Genomic DNA, 20,811 nt, shown 5'->3' on the forward strand with positions numbered 1-20,811 from the left:
GGCCTGTGTCCTGCGGGAAAGGTCTGCTGGGGGTCTCTCCCCTGCTGGATCAAAAGGAGACCAGAGCACCCCTTCCTCCCCGCCCCGACTTGTCCTGTCTCCCAATCTCAGGTAGCGAACAGCCTCGCACCCTCCCAGCCACACTTGTTCACATCTTCCTTTCCTTCTTTGATGCTGAACATAATTAGCTTCCCTTGCTTTTCGAAGTAAACAGAAAGAGCATCTGAAAAATGAATCAAAGGCTGACACCCATCCTTTGAGGGGTGACGTTATGAAGAAGCGATCTGTGTATGTCTCTCACCACCCTCATGTTGGGTAAGGAAAACGGGGTGATTACCTTACAATCTGCTCTGACACGGGCCTGTGAAATTTAGGGGGCAAATCGAGTTTGGGCTTTACTGTGAAGCACTGAATATCTGGGGGTCAAGGTTAAGGAGCATAAGGCCGCGTGGTCATCACCCTGGAGCGAGACCCCGCGTCCACCCAGCCACCCGACGAACGGCATCGCCATCATTTTATATCCCATACGGCGGTCCGAAAGGATACACTGGCCGGGAGAGTTTTTAATATCGTCGCCTGGTGGAGATGTTGTCTTCATTTTCTCAGCGTTTGGAAACTGAGTTAATAGCCGAGCTTCAAAATCTTCCCGGCGTTCATACTCTTTCCCTCGGTAAATGAACACTTTCCCCTGGAAACAATGACATTCATTAAATAACACCCCAGAGGAAGGACCAGGAAAAGTTCAGACATAAATGCACCGGTCTTCAAAATGGGCTTGACAGTTGTTTTTTTTAAATGTCACTGAATTGCGGACCAGCTTGTAACTGCAGTGATCTTACTAATCAAGAACATAGGAAGAGAAGCCAGGTAAGTTCATACGGCTTTAAGAAGCACTAAACACGAAGTTCCTGAAGTTTGGTCTTATGTTTCAGTCTTCACAGTAATAATCAATCAATCTACAAAACCATGAAAAACGAAGTGAGTGCCTGGAGCCTACACCCTAGGGGGCATGAAATGGTCAGACAGGGTAAGGGCACCAGGGTAAGCGGAGAATGGCCCTAATTAAATAGCTTGCATGCTGCCAGAAAGAATTCCGGAGAGCCTGAGATTAAGGTGGGGCCTCAAAGCCTGAGCACGACATGACATTTCAGGCGGACGCCTACAGGTCACAGCCAAGAGGTGAGCAGAGCCTGAGGGCAAGGGGTCCAGACCAAAGCAGAGAGACCCGAGGCTCCTGGCCCCCCTGTGCTGAGGGAGGGGAGGTGGAGGCTGGAGCCCCTCCTGTGGACAGCGAGTCACCGACGCGTGATGGGGTGGAGTGTGGGGAGCACTCCTCCTGCAGGCTGGGTTCTGTGCATCGCAAAGGCCACTTCTGTCACCTCCATAACGTCTGGAGAGTCGCCCCAGGGGTTGTTTTGGGTGGCTGGGCTGGGGGACCCTGGGGGTGGGTGACAAGGAGGTAAGCATTGCTCTCTACTCGGGCTGTCTTGTGGAGACCTGTCCTGCGACACGGTCACTCTGTAAATACATCTGTAAGGGAAGTTCTGATTCCAAGATGGAACTGGTCTCCATACCTTCATGGATTCAACAAGTGTGTTCTGAGTGGCAACTAAGTCACAAAAAGGTGTCCACGGGTGGTGCGATGCTATGGCTGGTTCCCGAAGCCCACCACCTGCCCCCACCCATGTTCCTGCCCCATCTGAGGGCTGTCTCAACACCAATGAAAACCACAACAAGGAAACGGCAATGAGCAGAAGCCGCAGGACGGGAGGCTGGGGGCTCCTGCTTCTCCTCCTTGGACTTGGCTGTCCTTTCAATCAGGGACCCTGGGCAAGAGGCTCCAGGCTGGCTGGTCACAAGTTAGGAGCAGCCCTGTTATCTGCCCTGACCATGGATGGGTGCCAGAATGGAGGAGGGGGAGGGGGAGGGGAAAGTGGGAGGGGGAGGAGGAAGAGGAGGGGGAGGGGAAGGGGGGAGAAGAAAGACAGATGGATCCTGCAGACTCAGCTCAAAGCCAAGTTAAAATCTAATTAACAAATTTTCAAAAAATCAGCTCCCATGGACCTCCATTTATCCCCTCTCTAGTCCAAAGTTATTCTGAGTTCTTGTAAATCACTAAAGAAGGAACAATTAAAAAATTAAAAAAACTTTTTTTTCACTTTGTGCTTAGGTACGTCTTAAAGTACCCATTACGGGAGAAAAATGTTCTCTTTCTCTAAAAAAAATAATTTCAAGCAGAAACCAAAGTAATATGTAGTGTTAATTAGAAATATAAATACACAGTATGGGCATCTTTTAAGGCTATAAAAGTGAAACACTTCAGAAATTCAGGATGATTTAATGTATAACAGGCCACTACAAAACTAGCATGCATTTATTATGCTTTACACTAGAAGGAAGACATAATAATAAAAACGTATATAAAGGCCTTAATAGAAAAACACTAGTGAGTTATAGATGAAAACACTAATCACATTTTCTAGAAATGTCAATTACTTTGCATTCTGAAGTGCTCCCTTCAAGCTTGAAAACAAGAAGGAAATGTACAAATAGTCAAAGATATTTACTCCTTATAAGAACCATAAATATTCATATCAAATGCAAACAACCCCAATGCGATCAATTCTTGAAGAAAAACAAAGCAGAGGGAACAGTGAGTCCGTTCTCAGAGGCTGTGCTCCCAGCACTGCACGAAGTAGCTAAACATCCCCCCCAGTTTTTTTGTAATTGCTAATGTCATTGTCAGATTGACCCCTGACAGGTAACCCGTGAAGCATAGTGAATATATTGCTACAGCCCCACAAAACTATTCAGGTGTGGCGGGAAAGTCAGTTCCGTATTAATCAAGCCCGTTAAACTCATTATTCGTACTTTGCATTTTGTCCTTTTGACGGGCAGGTGACCCAGCACGGTCCCTGGAGCACGGATCCCGTGGGACCTCCCAGGACAGCCCTGGCATCAATTGGCTTGGGAACTGCAAAGTGCTTGCCCTGCCTACCGGCACTTCAGGACGCTGGGACACAGCCCTGGTGGCCTTAAATCACAGCACGGTCCACAGAGGGCCGCACACACACTCTACACTCTGCACAGCACAGGTCAGCTCTGATTTAGGGCCTGCCCCTCCCTCTCAGTCTTTCTTAGACACACACACAGAGGCATATGTACAGATTCACACACGTTAATTACAGCCTCGAACAACATTAGGTGACTTCAACTCCAAGCTCATTATCCCCTTTGGATTGATTTCTTACTTAAAGTCAATTTCAAAATCCTCCCGAATTTAGGGCTATAACCAAACATCTTTCTTTCATCCTTTGGAAGTGAGGACTTTCTCTGGAATCTGGGTTTCTGATCAACCATTATCTTAGAGGCCACAGCAGCACGATGAAGGCGACAGTGTCAAGGAGAGACTGATCAGCAGTGACAGGGACAGGCCAGATGCCCCGGGCACCCAAGCAGGACCCTGTGTGAGTGGATCAACCAACAGGTCACCTTCTGGAGCTGGTGAGCCCTGCGAAGGTCACTTGCTGATGCCCCTATACAGAATGACAGGTCCTCACCAAGTAAGTCCTTCCTGCTGGTGCCAGCGTGAAGGGATGTCTTATACTATCAGGGCCTCCTGTGGGATCAGAAACACTGGGGCCAAGGGAACACACCTCTGGGGCTACAAAAATCTCCCAACTGTATATAACTGCCCTAGACAGGTTTGCCCTAGGCAGAGAGGTCCTGCTTGCCTAAGACCAGAAGGATCACGCTTGGTCTCCCAGGATAAGAGACAACCAGGTGACATTTTAAAAAAAAAAAAAAAAAAGGAAAAAAAAAAACTCATAAGAAATGACAGAAAATCATGGTCAATGGCACCCAAGAATGAGTTTTTGAGAAACTCTAAACAATTCGACTAGTAGGCTAGGCAGCATTTATTCACAGAATTTCTGGCCTCATGATTATTGGCTGCCTTGTCTGATGATCACAGCATTTCTTCCATCATGTGTCAAAGAGCACATGCCTGTCTCATGGGTGCAGCATGATTCCGAGTTTCCAGCACTAGAAATCCACTTCCAGTTTCTCATATAATTAAAATTACACATGTTCATGGTAGTGGTGTTCATAATAGCCAAAATACCCAAAGTCCACCAAAGGACAGATGGATAAACAAAAGGTGGTACATCAGTACAATGGAATATTACTCTTCCCTAGGAAGGAAGGAAGTTCTGATACACGCTACCACATGCATGATACACGCTACCACATGCATGAGTCTCACAGACATGATGCTCAGGGAAGTGAGCCAGACACAAAAGGACAAGTTTCACATGATTCCACTTAAATGAGGTCCCTAGAATAGGCATATTCTGAGACAGAAAGTAAAAGGGTGGTTGCCAGGGCCTGGGGGGAGGGGAGAAGGGGGAATTATTGTTTAATGTGATCACAGTTCCAGTTTGGGAAGATGAAAAAGCTCTGGAGATGGACAGTGGGAGTACTTGCACAACGAGGTAAGTATACCTAATGCTATCAAACTATACACCTAGAAAGGGTGAAGGTCCTAAATTTTATGTTACGCATATCTTACACAATTTTTTTTTTTTTGGCCATGCAACTTGTGGGATCCTAGTTCTCCGATCAAGGATTGAACCTGGGTCCTCGGTAGTGAAAGCATGGAGTCCTAACCACTGGACCGCCAGGGAAGTCCCCAACCACAATTTTTAAAATACACACAAATCTCTGAAGAGGAATTCTATTTAGGAAAAATGAGATGGAAAGTTATACGCAATCAAAAAAAATATGATCATCTCCTCTCTGGCACCCTAAGCCAAGCACAGAGCTATTAAAATAATACAGAGTCTGGCTTCAGATGCAAAGTCCAAACCCTTCCTCCGAGGGGGAAGGGGCTCACTGACCCTTCAAATCTTGACCCAATCAAAACAGAATCTAAAGTTACCCGAAGGAATGTGGGGAATCCTTGTCCGTAGTAACCGACAGCAAAATAGTCAGGCTTGGGTCTTATCACCTTGACGATGTTTTCATAAAATTGAGCCTGTTTCTTCTGAAAGGAAGAAAGGAAATGCATTTCAGGTTTGAATGGAGTATCTGAGCATCCATGCGTCTGGACTCTTCCAGCTTTGGCGGTTCTCGGGGGTGGGAGGGGGAGGAGGGAGGGGAGGGGCACTGACGTAGGCATTGCACTTAATCTCCTCACGAAGCTGTGATAGTGCTTTTCACTCATCCTCCGGCATTCACAGGGGAATCTGACCAAAAAGCCAACTTCAGCAACCAGCTGTGATTTAAAGGTGTTTGAATTACCAAAGAGGGGCCAGGGAGATGGGTTTTCTTCTGATTAAATGTCTAGTTTTTAGGATTTTTGAGAAAAAAAGGTATCAATCAGATAATGGGACACATTAAAAGAGAATTTAAAAGGGCAGAATTCTGTTCCACATTCATGATACACATTGCATCACGAAGTCAATCTGCTGAATACAAAAATGATACAGCAGAGAAAGCAGTAGTTAGAAACTGACAGCTTCTGTGGCAGGAGAAACTCTGGGCTACCCTCCATCCACCCCCCTCTTGTAGACGGGCTCAAGGTCTAAACCACTGGAGACTCCTGGAGAACCTTTGGGACATCAGGACCAATGTACACCTAGACTCAGAGGTTGGTCACATATAAATCGTTCAGAGGCATCTTAGAATTTGGTTACAAAAGCTGACTGGGGAATAAAAAGTGAATACTCGTGGGCCAGAATCAACCAGCAAATAAATCAGGGGTGTCCTCCTGGACAAAATGAAGGAGAATCCCAACGTTCAGAGGAAAAGAAACATTCCAGAAGAACAAGCTGAGATTGCCTCTCCTCATTTAAAGAGAAAGAAAGACCTACCAGCAATTCGCTCAGTTGTTCATAGTCAAACATTTCGTTTTCATACTGTTCGGCCAGTTCCTTGCCCAGGGCGATGGCCTCCTCCCACATCTGTGAGGAAAAAAACAAGGGAAAGAGAAACGCAAACCTGAATCGTGCGGTCAAAGAGCAAAGCAGTAACACAACCATTCGCGATGAAACAGCCTGGAAACACGCTCGCTTAATCTGAAAGTCCTGGAACGGTTACAGCGATTTTCTAGAGGCTCATGTCCTCTGGCTTGGGCATTAGGTGACCAAACTGGTCAGCTACCGGCTCATCAATCACGCTGGCTGCTGCCCCTGGTCAGAGCAGCCGGCCGCCCGGTCCTGCCTCCCCGGCTGCCGGCCGCGGACGCCCATCTGTCAGAGCAGCCGTGGAGCCCAGACAGGAAACCGCAGAGCAACCGTGAGAGGAGCGTTTGTGTAGAAACCACAGGCCTGATTTTGCTACTTTCCCAAATCATGGCATTCGATAAGCGCTGTGTGTTAATGGTCAGAGAGACAAGGATGGGTTTCAACGCTAAATTAAGGCTTTCAAGAAGTTTGTGTTACGTGCGCAGATACCGTGAGGATGTAAAACCTGCCATCGTTCTGAAAGAGAATTTTCTATGGTAAAAGTGGGTTTCCCAATTAGGTAACACTTATTAAAATGCTGATGAACTTATGACATAAGTGGACTAATTTATTGATACATGTAGTAGGCCTGGATGTCCCTTATTTTCCTTGGGAAAAATAAAACACAGTGGTTTAGTTGAAAAGAGCATGGAAAATATGGAGGAACTACCTCCTCCAGGAAGCCTTCCTGGGTGCCACCCACCCTCCTCCTCTGTGCTCCAAGGACTCAAGCCTTTGGGTAATGAACTGAAAGCAGAAGGCTCCTTCATTATTCCTCCTCAGGGACTATAAGCCCCTTGAGGGCAGGGCCTGAGCACTGTCAAAACCTCTGGATGTACGTGGCCCAGGACCCGCTCAACAATGTTTCTCAAACAGAAATGAAGGTTGTTGACTTAGAATCAGGAAAGTGTCACATCACCCCACACACTGGGTCCCCAGACACAAAAAGCCCACTTTTCTACTGGAACCATTCCCACAAGGTGGTAGCACTAATCCCTAGGTCAGCAATTGCAAGCTTACTCTATGTCCAGCAAGATGCCACCTGCACTCTCTTGTTAAAGTCCTTCACTTTGTCAGGTGGGTATATTTTATTTATTTATCTTTCTATCTATCATCTATCTATCTATCTATCTATCTATCTATCTATCTATCTATCATCTATCATCTTTGGCTGTGTCGGGTCTTAGTTGCAGCATGCCGGATCTCTCCTTGTGGCACGCGGGCTTCTCTCTAGCTGTGGTGTGCAGGTTCCAGAGCTCATGGGCTCTGTAGTTGCGGCGCTCGGGCTTAGTTGCTCTGTGGCATGTGGGATCTTAGTTCCCCGACCAGGGATTGCACCCGTGTCCCCTACATTGGAAGGTGATTCTTAACCACTGGACCACCAGGGAAGTCCCAGGTGGGTATCTTTATTACACCTGTTTTGCAGATAAGGAAATTGAGGATCAGACAGTTAAGTTACCTACCCGCCCAAGGGCACACAGTGGGGTAAACTTGGCGCTTGATCTTCTTCCAAAGTTCTTGCTCTCGATGACTTAGTTGGAGCTGCTTTAACAAAATCCCACACAACAGATTTTCCTTCCCACAGTTCTGGAGCCTGGGAAGTCCAAGATCAAGGTGTAGGCAGATTCAGTTCTTGGTAAGCATTCTCTTCCTGACTTGCAGAGGAGGTACCTTCTCACTGTGTGCTCACATGGCTTTAAGAGAGATCTTTCTCTGGACTTCCCTGGTGGTCCAGTGGCTAAGACTCTGCACTCCCAATGCAAGGGGCCTGGGTTCGATCCCTGGTCAGAGAACTAGATCCCGCATGCCACAACTAAGACCCAACAGGAACTAAATAAATAAATAAATACTTAAAAGAGATCTTTCTCTTCCTTTTCTTATATGGGCACTAATCCCATCTCTTGGGCCCCACCCTCATCATTGCCCAATATAAACACAATTACCTCTCCAAGGCCTCACCTCCAATTATCATCACGTGGGCGGTTAGGGTTTTAACATGTGAATTTTGGAGAGATGCAAACATTCAGCCCATAACAGTGACCATCTGCCAGCACTTCTAGCTGCCCCACAACCCCTCCCCCTAGAATGGGTTTTAAAGGATGCTAAGCTAGTCCCTAACTCCAGGCTCTCACTGGGAACACAGGGAGCTGGGTCCCACACCTGGCATACCCTTGGCACTGAGCCCTCACCTGTCTGCAAGTCCTTGCCTTTTCTTAGTAGAACCACCCTATTGGGGACCTTACTTATTACTGCATCACCAAATAGACTTAAAATACTCTTTACGCAGCTGCTACTTAAAGAAACCATCTGCTACTTTTGATGAGAAAAAGCTATTCTGAAATTGCATTTTAATACTTTGAAAGACATCTTAAAAATAAGCCCAGAGTAGATAAAGATTTCAGAGTTAGGACCAGCAGCCAGGGAAGAGAGAAAATGGTTGAGATGCTCTTCCTAGGACCACACACTTCTCTTCCCAAGAACCCCTACCTGTCTCCTTCATCCTGCTGAAGCTTTGCATTCTTTGACTATCTCCATCTGCTGCTCCAGCTAGCTCAGGTCCTTTGCTGGAGCCCAAACTTACATTTCTCGGAAGAGGGAGCTTCTCCACTTTTAAAGTTTCTTTTAAGCTCCAGTGACCAATTGCTCCCTTAGTACATTTCCATTTCAAAGAAATCGTTACCTTTAGTTGTAGTTCTCATTCACCCAATTTTTCTTTAGTTTTCCGCAAGCTAACACACCACTCTCTTAGCTGCCTAGAATCTTAAGGCTTCTAATTCACTGCTTAATCTGTTTTTATCCAGAGTGACAGATGAAATGCTTTAGATATCTATCAAAAATAATTGTTTTTAAGAGAAATATGTCTTGAATAAATATTTTGTCCAACTCACCCAGAGCTTCCACAGTTGCGTTCTTTATCAGATTTTCTATAAACATACGTTCCCCTCCTCACCCCACCCCCCTGGAATGTTTTAAAGGATTCTGCATTAAGGAGATATTCATCTACTTTTAATTGGCTAGGGCTCTACAGAGCATGGGTCGCTCATATCTCCCACGTGAATACCTTGAGAAATACTTCCCTGCCGGAGAGAAAACAGATTTAATATGATCGAGATTTAGATTATCTCAGTGGAAGAATCGCTTTATCCTGTGTGACTGAACACCCCTCCCTGGCTCCATTCTTAGTTAGACGCGCTGTGGGCCGAGGCGGTTCACCATGGCCCGAAACAGAAAAGTACTCTATCAATGCTCAGTTTTGTCTTCTGATTTGAAATCCTTAATCCATTTGGAGCATCCTTGCTCTTGTTAGTTTACTTGCAACATGGAGCACACTCTTTCCACCTCCTCTTTTCATCAGATGATCTCAGCTACATTCCCCCTTCTTTTTTTAACTTTTTATTTTTTTATATTTTACAATCAACTGCATATATTTTGAGTGTACAATTTGGTATCCCAATCTCCCAATTCATTCCCTCCCCCAACCCTCCCCGCGTTCCCCACTTGGTGTCCATATGTTTGTTCTCTACATCTGTGTATCTATTTCTGCTTTGCAAATCCAGTTGATCTGTACCATTTTTCTATAGTCCACATATATGTGTTAATATACAGTATTTGTTTTTCTCTTTCTGACTCACTTTACTCTGTATGACAGTCTCTAGGTCCATCCATGTCTCTAAAAATGTCCCGGTTTCATTGCTTTTTACAGCTGAGTAATATTCCATTGTATGTATGTACCACATCTTCTTTATCCATTCATCTGTTGATGGACATTTAGGTTGCTTCCATGTCCTGGCTATTGTAAATAGTGCTGCAATGAACACTGGAGTGCATGTGTCTTTTTGAATTATGGTGTTCAGCTACATTCTCTTGAGATGCTCATCTTTTCTTTCTGAACCTCTCGGTTCCAGAAAGTCCCATTTCTGCAAGTTTCACGAAAAGAAAACTTTTTTTTCCCTGATGAAACGCCTTCATTAGTTCCAAGACTGAAGTGGCCGCAGAGCACATACCAGCGATTGCTTTCTTACAGAGAACTTTGATATTGATGAGTGACCAGTCAGGTGGGATGACAACATTGAACTCACAGGATCAGGGAGCGGCAGCAGATGAAAACCAAGAGGGCAGCCTGGACAACCACCCCTTACAAATCATTCAGGCTGGTGACGACTCACCAGGATATTAGTGTGCAACTGTGGTTTAACTTGCTAACTAGCCGTAAGTCCCTCACCAGAGAAGACTTTTATGGGATGCTGGAGTTGCAGTCATTCTAAAATTCACCTGGCTTTCCAGGCACTTGTTGGGAAAAGAGTCACATTCAATCACCCTCTAAATTTCCAGTGTCCCACACAGGTCTCTGACATTCAAATGGATGAAGATTCAGTGCTGTGGAAGATGCCAGCACTGTCTGAGGGCCCTCAGCACTGGAGGGGACTAAGGAAGCCCAGAACTAGCCTTAGACTCTGGCCAGTGAGTGTTTCACTGCAAGAGTGACATGCGTGAGAATCTCTTTCCATTCCCTCAAGGATGAGGGGCTGGGGTCCCCAGGAAAGATCTGTGTCGGGAGTCTGGATGGCAACTCCAAGGGGTGTGGTCCAGCTGGGAGGGGGCCCAGCCAGTCCCGGCATTACTGCAGCCTCTCCTTACAAAATGGAGACTCCTTACGGGCACCTCCACTCTCTCTAAGCCTCTCCCTCACTCCTTGAGCCAAGCCCCATCCTGGGTCCTCCTGCTGCTCTCAACTGGTTTCCACTAATCTGAGCAAAGCCTGGACACTTTCTGAAGACATTTCTGAGAGGGAGGCAGGCGCCATTCCCCCAGCCCCTGCAATGGAGTGTTCTCTCTGTGGTCTGCATCAAAGCTGCCCGATCTTGCAGTCACAGCGACACCCTCTCTCTGAGCAAGCACATGGCAGAGTTGGCCACCTGAGAAAAGTGTCAGACAGGCTGGCTGTCCCCTGGTAGGGTAGGAAACCCAGGGGATCTGGGATTTGGGTGGGACTTAGGAAGCCCTGATGGTAATGTTCTCACATCGACTCGAAGATGAATCCTGCCTTGTGGTGCAGTCAAGTACTCAAGAATCATTCCCCATTGAAATTATGTCCCTCTTTTCCCCACGGCAATTCTTTATTAGTCTAAATGGAAAACGATTTGCTCAGTTTCAATGCCCTGGGAGAAAAATAGAGAAGGAATTACTTTTTAAAAAAAAGGGATTGTGCCTTCTTTTTAATTCCAGGACATCTGTAGTTTTTTTGTTTTTGTTTTTTTAATTTTTTTAAAAAAATTTTTATTTATTGGCTGCATTGGGTCTTTGTTGCTGTGTGGGCTTTCTGTAGTTATGGAGAGCAGGGGCTACTCTTCATTGCAGTGCATGGGCTTCTTATTGTGGTGGCTTCTCTTGTTGTGGAGCACAGGCTCTAGGCACACGGGCTTCAGTAGTTGAGGCATGTGGGCTCAGTAGTTGTGGCACACGGGTTTAGTAGCTCTGTGGTATGTGGGTTCTTCCTGGACCAGGGCTCGAACCCACGTCCCCTGCATTGGCAGGTAGATTTTTTTTTTTTAAAGAAGGTTCTTTTATTTTTATTTTTTAATTAATTAATTAATTAATTGGCTGTGTTGGGTCTTTGTTGCTGCATGGGCTTTCTCTAGCTGTGGAGAGCGGGGGCTACTCTTCGTCTTGGTGCAAGGGCTTCTCTATTGAGGTGGCTTCTCTGGTTGCAGAGCACAGGGTCTAGGTGCCCGGGCTTCAGTAGTTGTGGCACGTGGGCTCAACAGTTGTGGCTCACGGGCTCTAGAGCACAGGCTCAGTAGTTGTGGCGCACATGGACTTAGTAGCTCTGTGGCATGTGGAATCTTCCCAGACCAGGGCTCGAACCCTGTCCCCGGCATTGGCAGGCAGATTCTTAACCACTGCGCCACCAGGGAAGCCCTGGCAGGTATATTCTTAACCACTGTGCCACCAGGGAAGCCCAACGTCTGTAGTTCTGCAAGCCCTTAGAAAGCCTAAACCAGGTAGCAAAAGATACACTTGCCTTTTGCTTGGTGGTTTGATGGGAAGGAGAAGACACACTCTGTTGCTCACCCCCTCATTACCCAGATAATTACTGGGCACCTGTGATGGGGCTCCAGAGAGAACAGATGAGGAACAGGAGGTGTACACACACACAGCTCTAGAAGGAGGACTGGAGAAAGAAAAGAAATAGGCAGTAGCTGGAGAGGGGAGTCAGAACGAGAGAGAACTTCTTCAAAGATGGGAGAAACAATGGCATGGTTGCAGGCGAGTGTGTATTAGCTAAAAGAGAGGAAGACAGTGCTGGCGTCAGGGAGAGGGCAGATGGGCCAGAGTGACGTCCTGGATGGGGACGGGGATCCTGGGCTCTGGAGTGGAGTGGCCTTGGACAGGAGCATGGAGAGCCATCCCGGGGACAGGAGTGACACATGCAGACCCGTGGACAAGGGTGTGACGGGGCCAAAATGGCACCACGCGACCTGGGTGTCGCTAGCTGGAAAATCAATTACTTTCAAAAAGAATCCACACGTGAAGGAATGGAGCCTACACACTCAGAGATGCTTGAACTGCCTGGAAGGAAGGAACACCTCCCTGGACGGATCAGAAGGCACGTCCCGGACGGATCAGAAGTCACGTCCCTGCCGGCTCTGCAGCCACGTGAGGCTGTCCTGCTCCGGGCGTCTGAGCCACCCTGTGTGCCCGGCTCCTCCGAGCGTTCATATGTCTGACATTGACCCCATTTGAGAGACACCGTGTGATCAGCTGACATCGTCTCTGCAGCTGCCACATGCCCGTCCTCATCTCCGCTGCCACCACCTTTCCCTGGGCCACCACATCTCAGGCCTGGACCACTGCTCCAGCTCCATACCCCCAGGGCTTCTGCCACCTCGTAGCCAGAATCACCCCCCAAAAAGAGGAAAATAAAGGCATCCTTGCCTATGTTCATAAAATCTCATTGGCTCCTTGTGCCTTATGGAGTAAATGAAATCTTCAGACGTACGAGGCCATGGACAGACTGGCTCCCGAATTCTCTGCACTTGTGTCTCCCAGGACCCCCTCTTCGCCCCCCTAACAGACAGACTTCTGGGCTTCTCCAGAAAAGTGAGCTGTCTTCAGGAGCCCTGGCCTTGACCAGTGACTCTGACTCTTTGGAATCCATGCCGCCACCGGGCAAGCTCTGTCTCATTCTTCAAGAGCCAGTGTACATGTCACCTTCTCGGTGAGGTCTCCCCTTTCTCCTCAGAGGAGGGAATCATTCCCACACCTGTTAGGTAGGGAGACTCAGCGCCCGCCAGTGCGGCAGACCGCAGGAGGGTTTGGCTATTTACCTGCTCATGTGAGCCCTGTGCTAGACTCCATGCCTCGAGGCAGGTCTTTGCCCTCCCCACCCCCTAATTCATGGGGGCAGGTGGCACCTGGCACCCAGGGGGCTGGGTAGTGGGAACACGTGAGGGGTCCTGCAGGGCGGGGCGTGGGGAAGCGGGGCTGTCACCGACTCTAAACATCGCTTTTCTCATGCTCTGATCATAAATTGTTATTTTTTTAGAGCAAATCATAATTAACACATGATCTCTCTGAGCACGCCAGCCAAATTCTTGCTAATTGAACAGATTCTGGCAAATATCAGGATTTCTGAAAATGTTGGAAATGCCGAGAATAAACCAAGCAGAGGGTGATATGATGCTCGTACCTGCAATTTCTCTTAATGACAACGGGTTTTTAAAAGGAAACTCAGAGGATGAGAAAATGTCACCCCCAATACTTAGAAAAGAAATCCAACCATTTCACCAAAAGTGGAAACTTGCTCCCAAACCTCTATTTTTAGTTCACGAGATGATGCAAGATGCCTCCTTTTTTTTTGACTTGGGCACAAGGCAAAGTGCAAACTTCATCAAGGCGCGGTTATTTTAAGGGAAAAGAAGACTGAGCTCCAGTTGAAAATAGTTCCAATAGGGCTTCAGACACCACGTGGGCTGTCAGCTCTGTGCCCCCTTTGCCAACGCTGCCAGGCTGCTTCCTGGCTTCTGAGGTGGCTAATGTTGGTTAAAACCGACTCCCTCATTCCAACTACATTTTCCCAAGAGCAGGGCCTCTATTCTCGACGCACCCTTCATAGAGAAGCCTGGTAATTTTCAGTGAAGTACTTGGATTAAGGGCTTTATTGAAAATTACTAGGCCTCAACCAAACATGATAAGGCAGACAATTCAGAGAGCATCTTCCGGACAGAACGCTCAACCGCCACGAGAAAACCGGCAGCGGGCTTTCCGGAGGTGCTCAAATGGGCGGTAAGAAGAGAATGAAAAAGGAGCGAGGGGTAATTATTAGCCCAAGAAGGAAGAAGTGCAAAAGAATGAAAAGGGAAACAGATGGAAATGACATTTTTTGGAGAGAAAGAAAAAGATGAAAAGACCAAGAGCTGGACTGAAAGACATTCAAAACTTTTTTAAACGGTGGAAAAGCAAAAATAAAAGAATGATTTTTGTGCAGAAGAAATACAGAAAGATAACAGAACACAATTCAAAAGCTGGAGTGTCCAATATAAAGAAGCAGAAAATCCATTTGGCATTGCTGCTTTCAGAGCACAAAGGTAGACAGACTTTTAATACAATCTGACCCCAGTCTCTGGCTGGCATCCTGGGCTGTCCCTGTGGATGCTGGCGTCCGAGGGATGGGGTGGGAACCAGTCCTTTAAGGGCCTGTGCTCACGGTTTCCAGGACACAAATCTGCCTTGGGTTCACTAAGTCCCTACTTCCCTTACGTAGCTGCATACATTTAAAACAGTGAAAATTAGCTCTCGGTTGTGTAAAGTTTCCACCTGTTAAGGACCTAGTGAAGACTTCCTTAATCACATAAGGTGACAGCCTGTATCAGTGGAGCTATAACTGAGTCATACTTCTGCCAGGCTCAGGTACTGTGTAGAGCCCATTTTACAATTGTGGGGTCCCCAGCCATCACTAGCCTTCAAGTCCATCTGTAGTATTAAGGCCCCTTACCCAAATATATGGTTTTAAACCAAAATTGCAATTTTTTTCTCCTAAAATGAAATGTGTAAAATCAAATGCAAGAAATTCTTGTGATTTAAGTACTCCTGTGCTGCAGGAGAACATTCAAGACATGGAGCTGTGATGGACCTTGAGTCGGCAGTCAAGTCAGAACCTGTGGCTGATGCCATACGGTCCTCCCTGTGTGACCGTCCCTGCCCGTTCACGCAATCCAGCCCTGCAATCATTCTGACAGAGGAATGCTATGCCTCACAGATGCACAGGAGTCCAGGCAGGAAAAGCCAGCCCGGGTCTTGGAAGAATCTGTCTTTATTGCATCCACAGCTTCTGCAATGAATGCCGCATGTAAGTCAAGGCAGCATCAGGCTTAGGAAAGGAGCCTGTGGAGAAAGTGCACTCCCAAGCCTGGCACCGCTGGAATGAGGGCTGGGGGCTGCCAGGCAAGAGGAGCGGGGTGCAGAGAGGCACACCCTTCAGACGCTCCTGGGGCTTGGAGTCTGGGTCAGGCGGCCAGACCACACACAGGAGACAAACGAGCCCCATGTCAAGAACTCTGTGGACCGTCTGCATGATGGTGGCCTTTTCCAGTGTTTGCTCAAGCGCTGGCCCGCCTGTGCTCAATTCAATAAAAATGACACTGTTAAGAGTGGGGGAGGCTGCACGTGGTGGGGGTGGGGTGGGGGGGTGGGGGCAGGGGTACGTGGGAAGTCTCCCCACCTGCTGCTCAATTTTGTTGTGAACCTAAAAACTGCTATAAAAAAAAGAAAGTCTATTTAAAAAAAATGACTGGGCATCCAGTGTTTGTGCAGCACAGAGCTCCTGCGGAGGGACAAACAGAAGCTTCAGACACAGCCTGCCCTGCTCCAGAGGAGCTCCTGTCAAAGCAGAGCGTGTGACCCAGAGGTGGACCTGGCCCAGCTGCACTGCCATTCCTGGGAGCAGCTTAGAAATGCAGAGCCTTGGGCCCCTCCCCAGACCTAGTGAATCAGAGTCTGCATTTTAACAAGATCCCAGGGGATTCAGGGGGCCATTAAAGTGTGAGATACTCAAAGGAGGGGATACGGGATCCACAGAAACAGTTCTCAGGCCAGGGCAGGGACAGCCCAAGAGAGGACTCTCTCTGGATACGTGGCAGGAAAGGCTCCGAGGTGGAGACCGCATGGAAACGTACCCAGAAGCTGGGAAGGGGTCACCGCATACAGGAGGCAGGCGAGAAGGGGAGACCACGGAAGGTTCCAGGGGTTGGGAATCAAAGGGCATGTTCAGAAAGAGGCGAGATGCTGTGGGTGATGAGAGGGTAGACACATGGGCAGAGCCCTAATGTAAGGAGCCTCACCTGCCAGGTGGAAGCCTGGATCTGCCTGTAGGAAAGGCTGGGGACCCTGAGGTTTGAGCATCTATGGAGCAATCTGAGCTATGATACCACAGCCACTTTGTTAGAACCCAGAGTGGTGGTCCAGGGAGCCCAATGGCAGGGATGGGTGTGGGAGCCACTAAGAAGGGGGGTGGGTGATGCATCTGGGACTGGGAGTCCAGGGAGGCTGAGAGCTTATGAGGAAAAGACGCAGATGAGCTGACTTCTGCCCAGAGACCCACATTGTTCAGCAGTGTCCCAGGCAGAACCCAGCCTAGAAGATGCAGACCTTAGAGCTAGTCTGTCGGTGACACTCATTCCCGAAGGCACTTGGACACACAAATCACAGTGGGAAAACGTGACTCATCCTTAAGAGCTTAGGAAACTGACAATGAGATTATAATCGGCTTTGGTCAAAGCACAAAAGTCAATGACTGAGAGGCATAATCCTAAATTTTAAAAATAAAATAGGTAAGTACTAGAAAGCCCTATCTTGCTCCAATAAAGCTATGTCGCGTCTTCTTGATTTCTTACGGTTTATCTTCATAACTGACTGTTTCTACTCTTTCCTTCCCTCCCTACCACGTGCCTCATCTGTACTTCTTTTTTTTTTTTAATGTATTTTATTGAAGTGTAGTTGATTTACAATGTGTTAATTTCCAGTGTGCAGCAAAGTGATTCAGCTATACATATATACATTCTTTTCCATATTCTTATGAACATGAAAACCATTCTTATTAAGGTTTATCACAGGATACTGAATATAGTTCCCTGCGCTATGCAGTAGGACTAGTTGTTTATCCATCCTGTATATAATACTTTGCATCTGCCATGTCTGCATTTCCTTCAGAGGATTTCCATTCATAAAAGAGGCCCTCACGTGCCCACCCCTCCAAAATCCCTAATGCTCAGACAACCATACCCTTGACACTTATTTCAAATTACGGAAGTGACACTGGGTCACAAGAAAAAAAAATCCAATTTTGGTGTCTGTTACCACGCTTTCCCTTGCCATACTGACATACGTTCTATTATTTCCTGGCTTTGGTTCCCATTTGCTAATTCTCTTAGATTTATTTCAGTTTCAAAGTATTCATTTAGTGTAAGGAATATATCCCAACAGGCAGGTAAGCAGCACCGCTGCCCGCGATGCCCCAAGGGACATGCAGGAAAGCTCCGATTCGCCAGCAGCTGAGGGTGGATGTGCCGGCAGGTACCGTTCTCAACAAAAGCAAAGTCTTGGGCCCAGAGCAGCACCGCCCAACAGTCACCTTCTGAGGTACTCGGGGCTTCAACACATGAATCCCTGGTGGACACCATTCAGCTCATAACAACATTCCTTTGCTCACGCTGAGCCTTAGAAATCCAGTGTGTGTTGTACACTAGCGGCGCGTCTCAGTTTGAACTGACCACGTTTCAAGTGCTCGTGGCTGCATGGGGCCCGTGACTCTCGTAGCCGAAAGCTCAGTTGAAAGCCCCCCATCATATGAGGGCTGGCTCCCTGGGGCACCCCTGCCCAGGAGGCCCCACATTGAGTGGCCTTCCTTCAAGTTCCCATGGGCTGAATCTCTTGCCAACTGTCACCCATTTTGAGGTATTTTTCCCACAAGAATCTACAGATGAATGGATAAAGAAGATACGGTACATATACACAACGGAATATTACTCAGCTATAAAAAAGAATAAACAATGCCATTTGCAGGAACATGGATGGATCTAGAGCTGATCATACTAAGTGAAGTAAGTCAGACAGAGAAAGACAAACACCATATGGTATCACTTATATGTGGAATCTAAGAAAATGATACAAATAAACTTATGTACAAAACAGAAATAGACCCACAGACATAGAAAACCAACTTGTGGTTACCAAAGGGGATAGCAGGGGTGAGGGAGGGAGGGAGGGATAAATTAGGAGTTTGGGATTAACATATACACACTTCTATGTATGAAGTAGATAACTAACAAGGACATACTATATAGCACAGGAAAGTGTACTCAATACTTTGTAATAACCTATAATGTAAAAGAATCTGAAAAAGAATATCTGTATCTATATATGTGTGCATGTACCTGTGTATAAAACTCAATCACTTTGCTGTACACCTGAAACTAATGCAACACTGCAAATCAACCATATTTCAATAAAATTTTTTTAAAAATGTTCAGAGGGAGGGGATATGGGGATATATATATATACATGTAGCTGATTCACTTTGTCGTACAGCAGACACTAACACAATACTGTAAAGTAATTACACTCCAATAAAGAAGAAAAAAGTTGCAGTCTGGGCATGGAGTATGGAAATGTGTGCATCTAGTCCTTCCCAATGTCAAGCTCTGAATCTGCAGCAACAACCTCAGTCACTGTTTTACTCCAGAGAAGGCAGGAAGGATATGATTTCACAAATCATCGCATATACCCACACCTGGCAGGTATAACAAGACCACGTCTCAGTCTTATTTCCTAAATGAATGTGATTCTAAATCTGGCATGAAGAGCCAAACTTTATCTTCTGCTGTGACTTCCTGCTGCCCCGACTTCCCACCTGCTGAGATTTGGGGCATCCTGGCCACAGGGAGCTGACCCCTTTCTCCAGTGCTAGTTCTCCTGCATGGCCCAGCCCGGCCACTTTGTTGCCAACCCCTCCCTAAACCAAAGAAAGACATTCAAGTACGGAGGAACTGGCTCAACAGCAAATTCTGGACACAGCTCTAGGCTCACATGTCCGGTTGTGGGAAGCCGTGCAATGGGGGGATTAGAGTGAATGTTACCTTTTTTGAACCATACACATACTTAGGTAATTTCCACGTGCCTTGAGAGCCCTAGGTTAGAACCCGACTCACTCGTCCGATTAAACGTCCTGGTAGTTCACCTGGTACGTGCAGGTGCTGCACACATCATCGCCCTCCCTTCTGGGCACCTCCCCATCCATTGAAGCTCCTTGTAGCCGCGGAACGTGCTTTAGAGAATGATACGAGCACAAACGCATGTGTCAGTTCTGGGCCAAGTGTGTAGGGGCCGGGCCGTCACTCACTGTCCCTCAGAGGCTGCATCCCTTTGCGGTGGGATCTCCGCTCACCCGGGCCCCAGAAGTGAGGCTGGACACGCAGCGTGAGTGAGAAGTCCCTCTGGGCTGTGTAGCCCCACTGAGACGTCAGGAGGTTGAAACACCAGCATATTCCACCCCATCCCGACGCGTACAGAAGATGGATAATTACTTCCTTCTGTTAGTTTTTCCCCAGGAAATTTATTGCTTGTTGATGTTAAAATAATTTCTTTTTCTTTTTCTGTTTTATTTTTTTTGCTCTGCAGCTCATCATCCAGGTACTTCCAATTTTGTCTGATGAAATTTTCTCCCTCACCTGCACTCACCCTCACATTAGCTTCAGAAAGATGAGTGAACTTCTGATTCTTTTTAATGTTCTAGTGGCAAAGGTATGGGTATTCAAAAATGGCTTCTGAACCTCTTTTGCCAGTGCAGCTCGAACAGCTGTTGAAGACAACTGAAGACAGTTCTTCTAAACTTTGATTAACAAGTTTAATCAAGTTCAATCTTCCTGACTCCGGGTGCGCTGATGTTCACTTTACCAGAGTCACCTTTCTGTCTCCTCCAAAACACAGGAGCATGTGAGGACATTTCTTCAGCCCTTTCTCTTTTTGCCTATAATGCTTTATTTACTTGAATTCGCTTTTTTCAAAACCAGGAGTTCTCAACCTGGGCACAAATTCTGTGTGGTAAGGGCTGTCTGTCTTGCATGGTGTCCAGCAGCATCCCTGACATTGACCCACTTGATGCCAGTCGCAACCACACCCCCAGGCATGATAACCTGAAAGGTCTCCTGAGGGTCCCGGTTGAGAACCACTGCTCTACGCTGAACACGTCCATTTTTTTCCCTCCCTAGGAGGCTACTTTGTCTAAAAACAAAATCAAACCCACTTGGTTCCTCAATTTAGTATTTATTGAAGGCCAACTGTCCTGCTGTCCAAGAGCATCTCTCATCTGTCAGAAATCACCCTTCAGGGGGCATTCCTGGTGGCACAGTGGTTAAGAACCTGCCTGCCAATGCAGGGGACATGAGTTTGAGCCCTGGTCCAGGAAGATCTCACATGCCGCGGCGCAACTAAGCCCGTGCGCCACAACCACTGAGCCTGTGCTCTAGAGCCCGTGAGCCACAACTATTGAGCCTGCACGTGCCCCTAGAGCCCATGCTCTGCAACAAGAGAAGCCACCACAATAAGAAGCCCATGCACAACAACGAAGAGTAGCCCCCACTCACCGCAACTAGAGAAAGCCTGTGTGCAGAAATGAAGACCCAACTCAGCCAATAAATAAATAAATAACTTAAAAAAAAAAAAACAGAAAAAGAAATCACCCTTCAATGCTGAGTATTCACTCATTTGTTCCTTCATTCATTCTTTCATTGGTTTCTTTGCTCATCTAACA

At 47.1% G+C, this 20,811-nt stretch overlaps 1 protein-coding gene across 4 annotated transcripts in view; it reads right to left on the reverse strand.

The window, feature by feature from the left end:
* Positions 1-20,811, reverse strand: part of DOCK1 (dedicator of cytokinesis 1) — a 520,609-nt gene that overhangs the window by 36,328 nt on the left and 463,470 nt on the right. For all 4 annotated transcript variants that reach the window (XM_057736106.1, XM_057736108.1, XM_057736105.1 and 1 more), the window contains 4 exons: positions 5,874-5,963; positions 4,940-5,044; positions 547-688; positions 338-416 (listed from right to left, as the gene is read on the reverse strand). In XM_057736106.1, coding sequence (XP_057592089.1) covers positions 338-416; positions 547-688; positions 4,940-5,044; positions 5,874-5,963 — 416 coding nt within the window. The remainder of the gene's footprint in view (positions 1-337; positions 417-546; positions 689-4,939; positions 5,045-5,873; positions 5,964-20,811) is intronic.

This window comes from Hippopotamus amphibius, chromosome 5 (assembly GCF_030028045.1).
Source record: "Hippopotamus amphibius kiboko isolate mHipAmp2 chromosome 5, mHipAmp2.hap2, whole genome shotgun sequence".
Classification (NCBI taxonomy): domain Eukaryota; kingdom Metazoa; phylum Chordata; class Mammalia; order Artiodactyla; family Hippopotamidae; genus Hippopotamus; species Hippopotamus amphibius.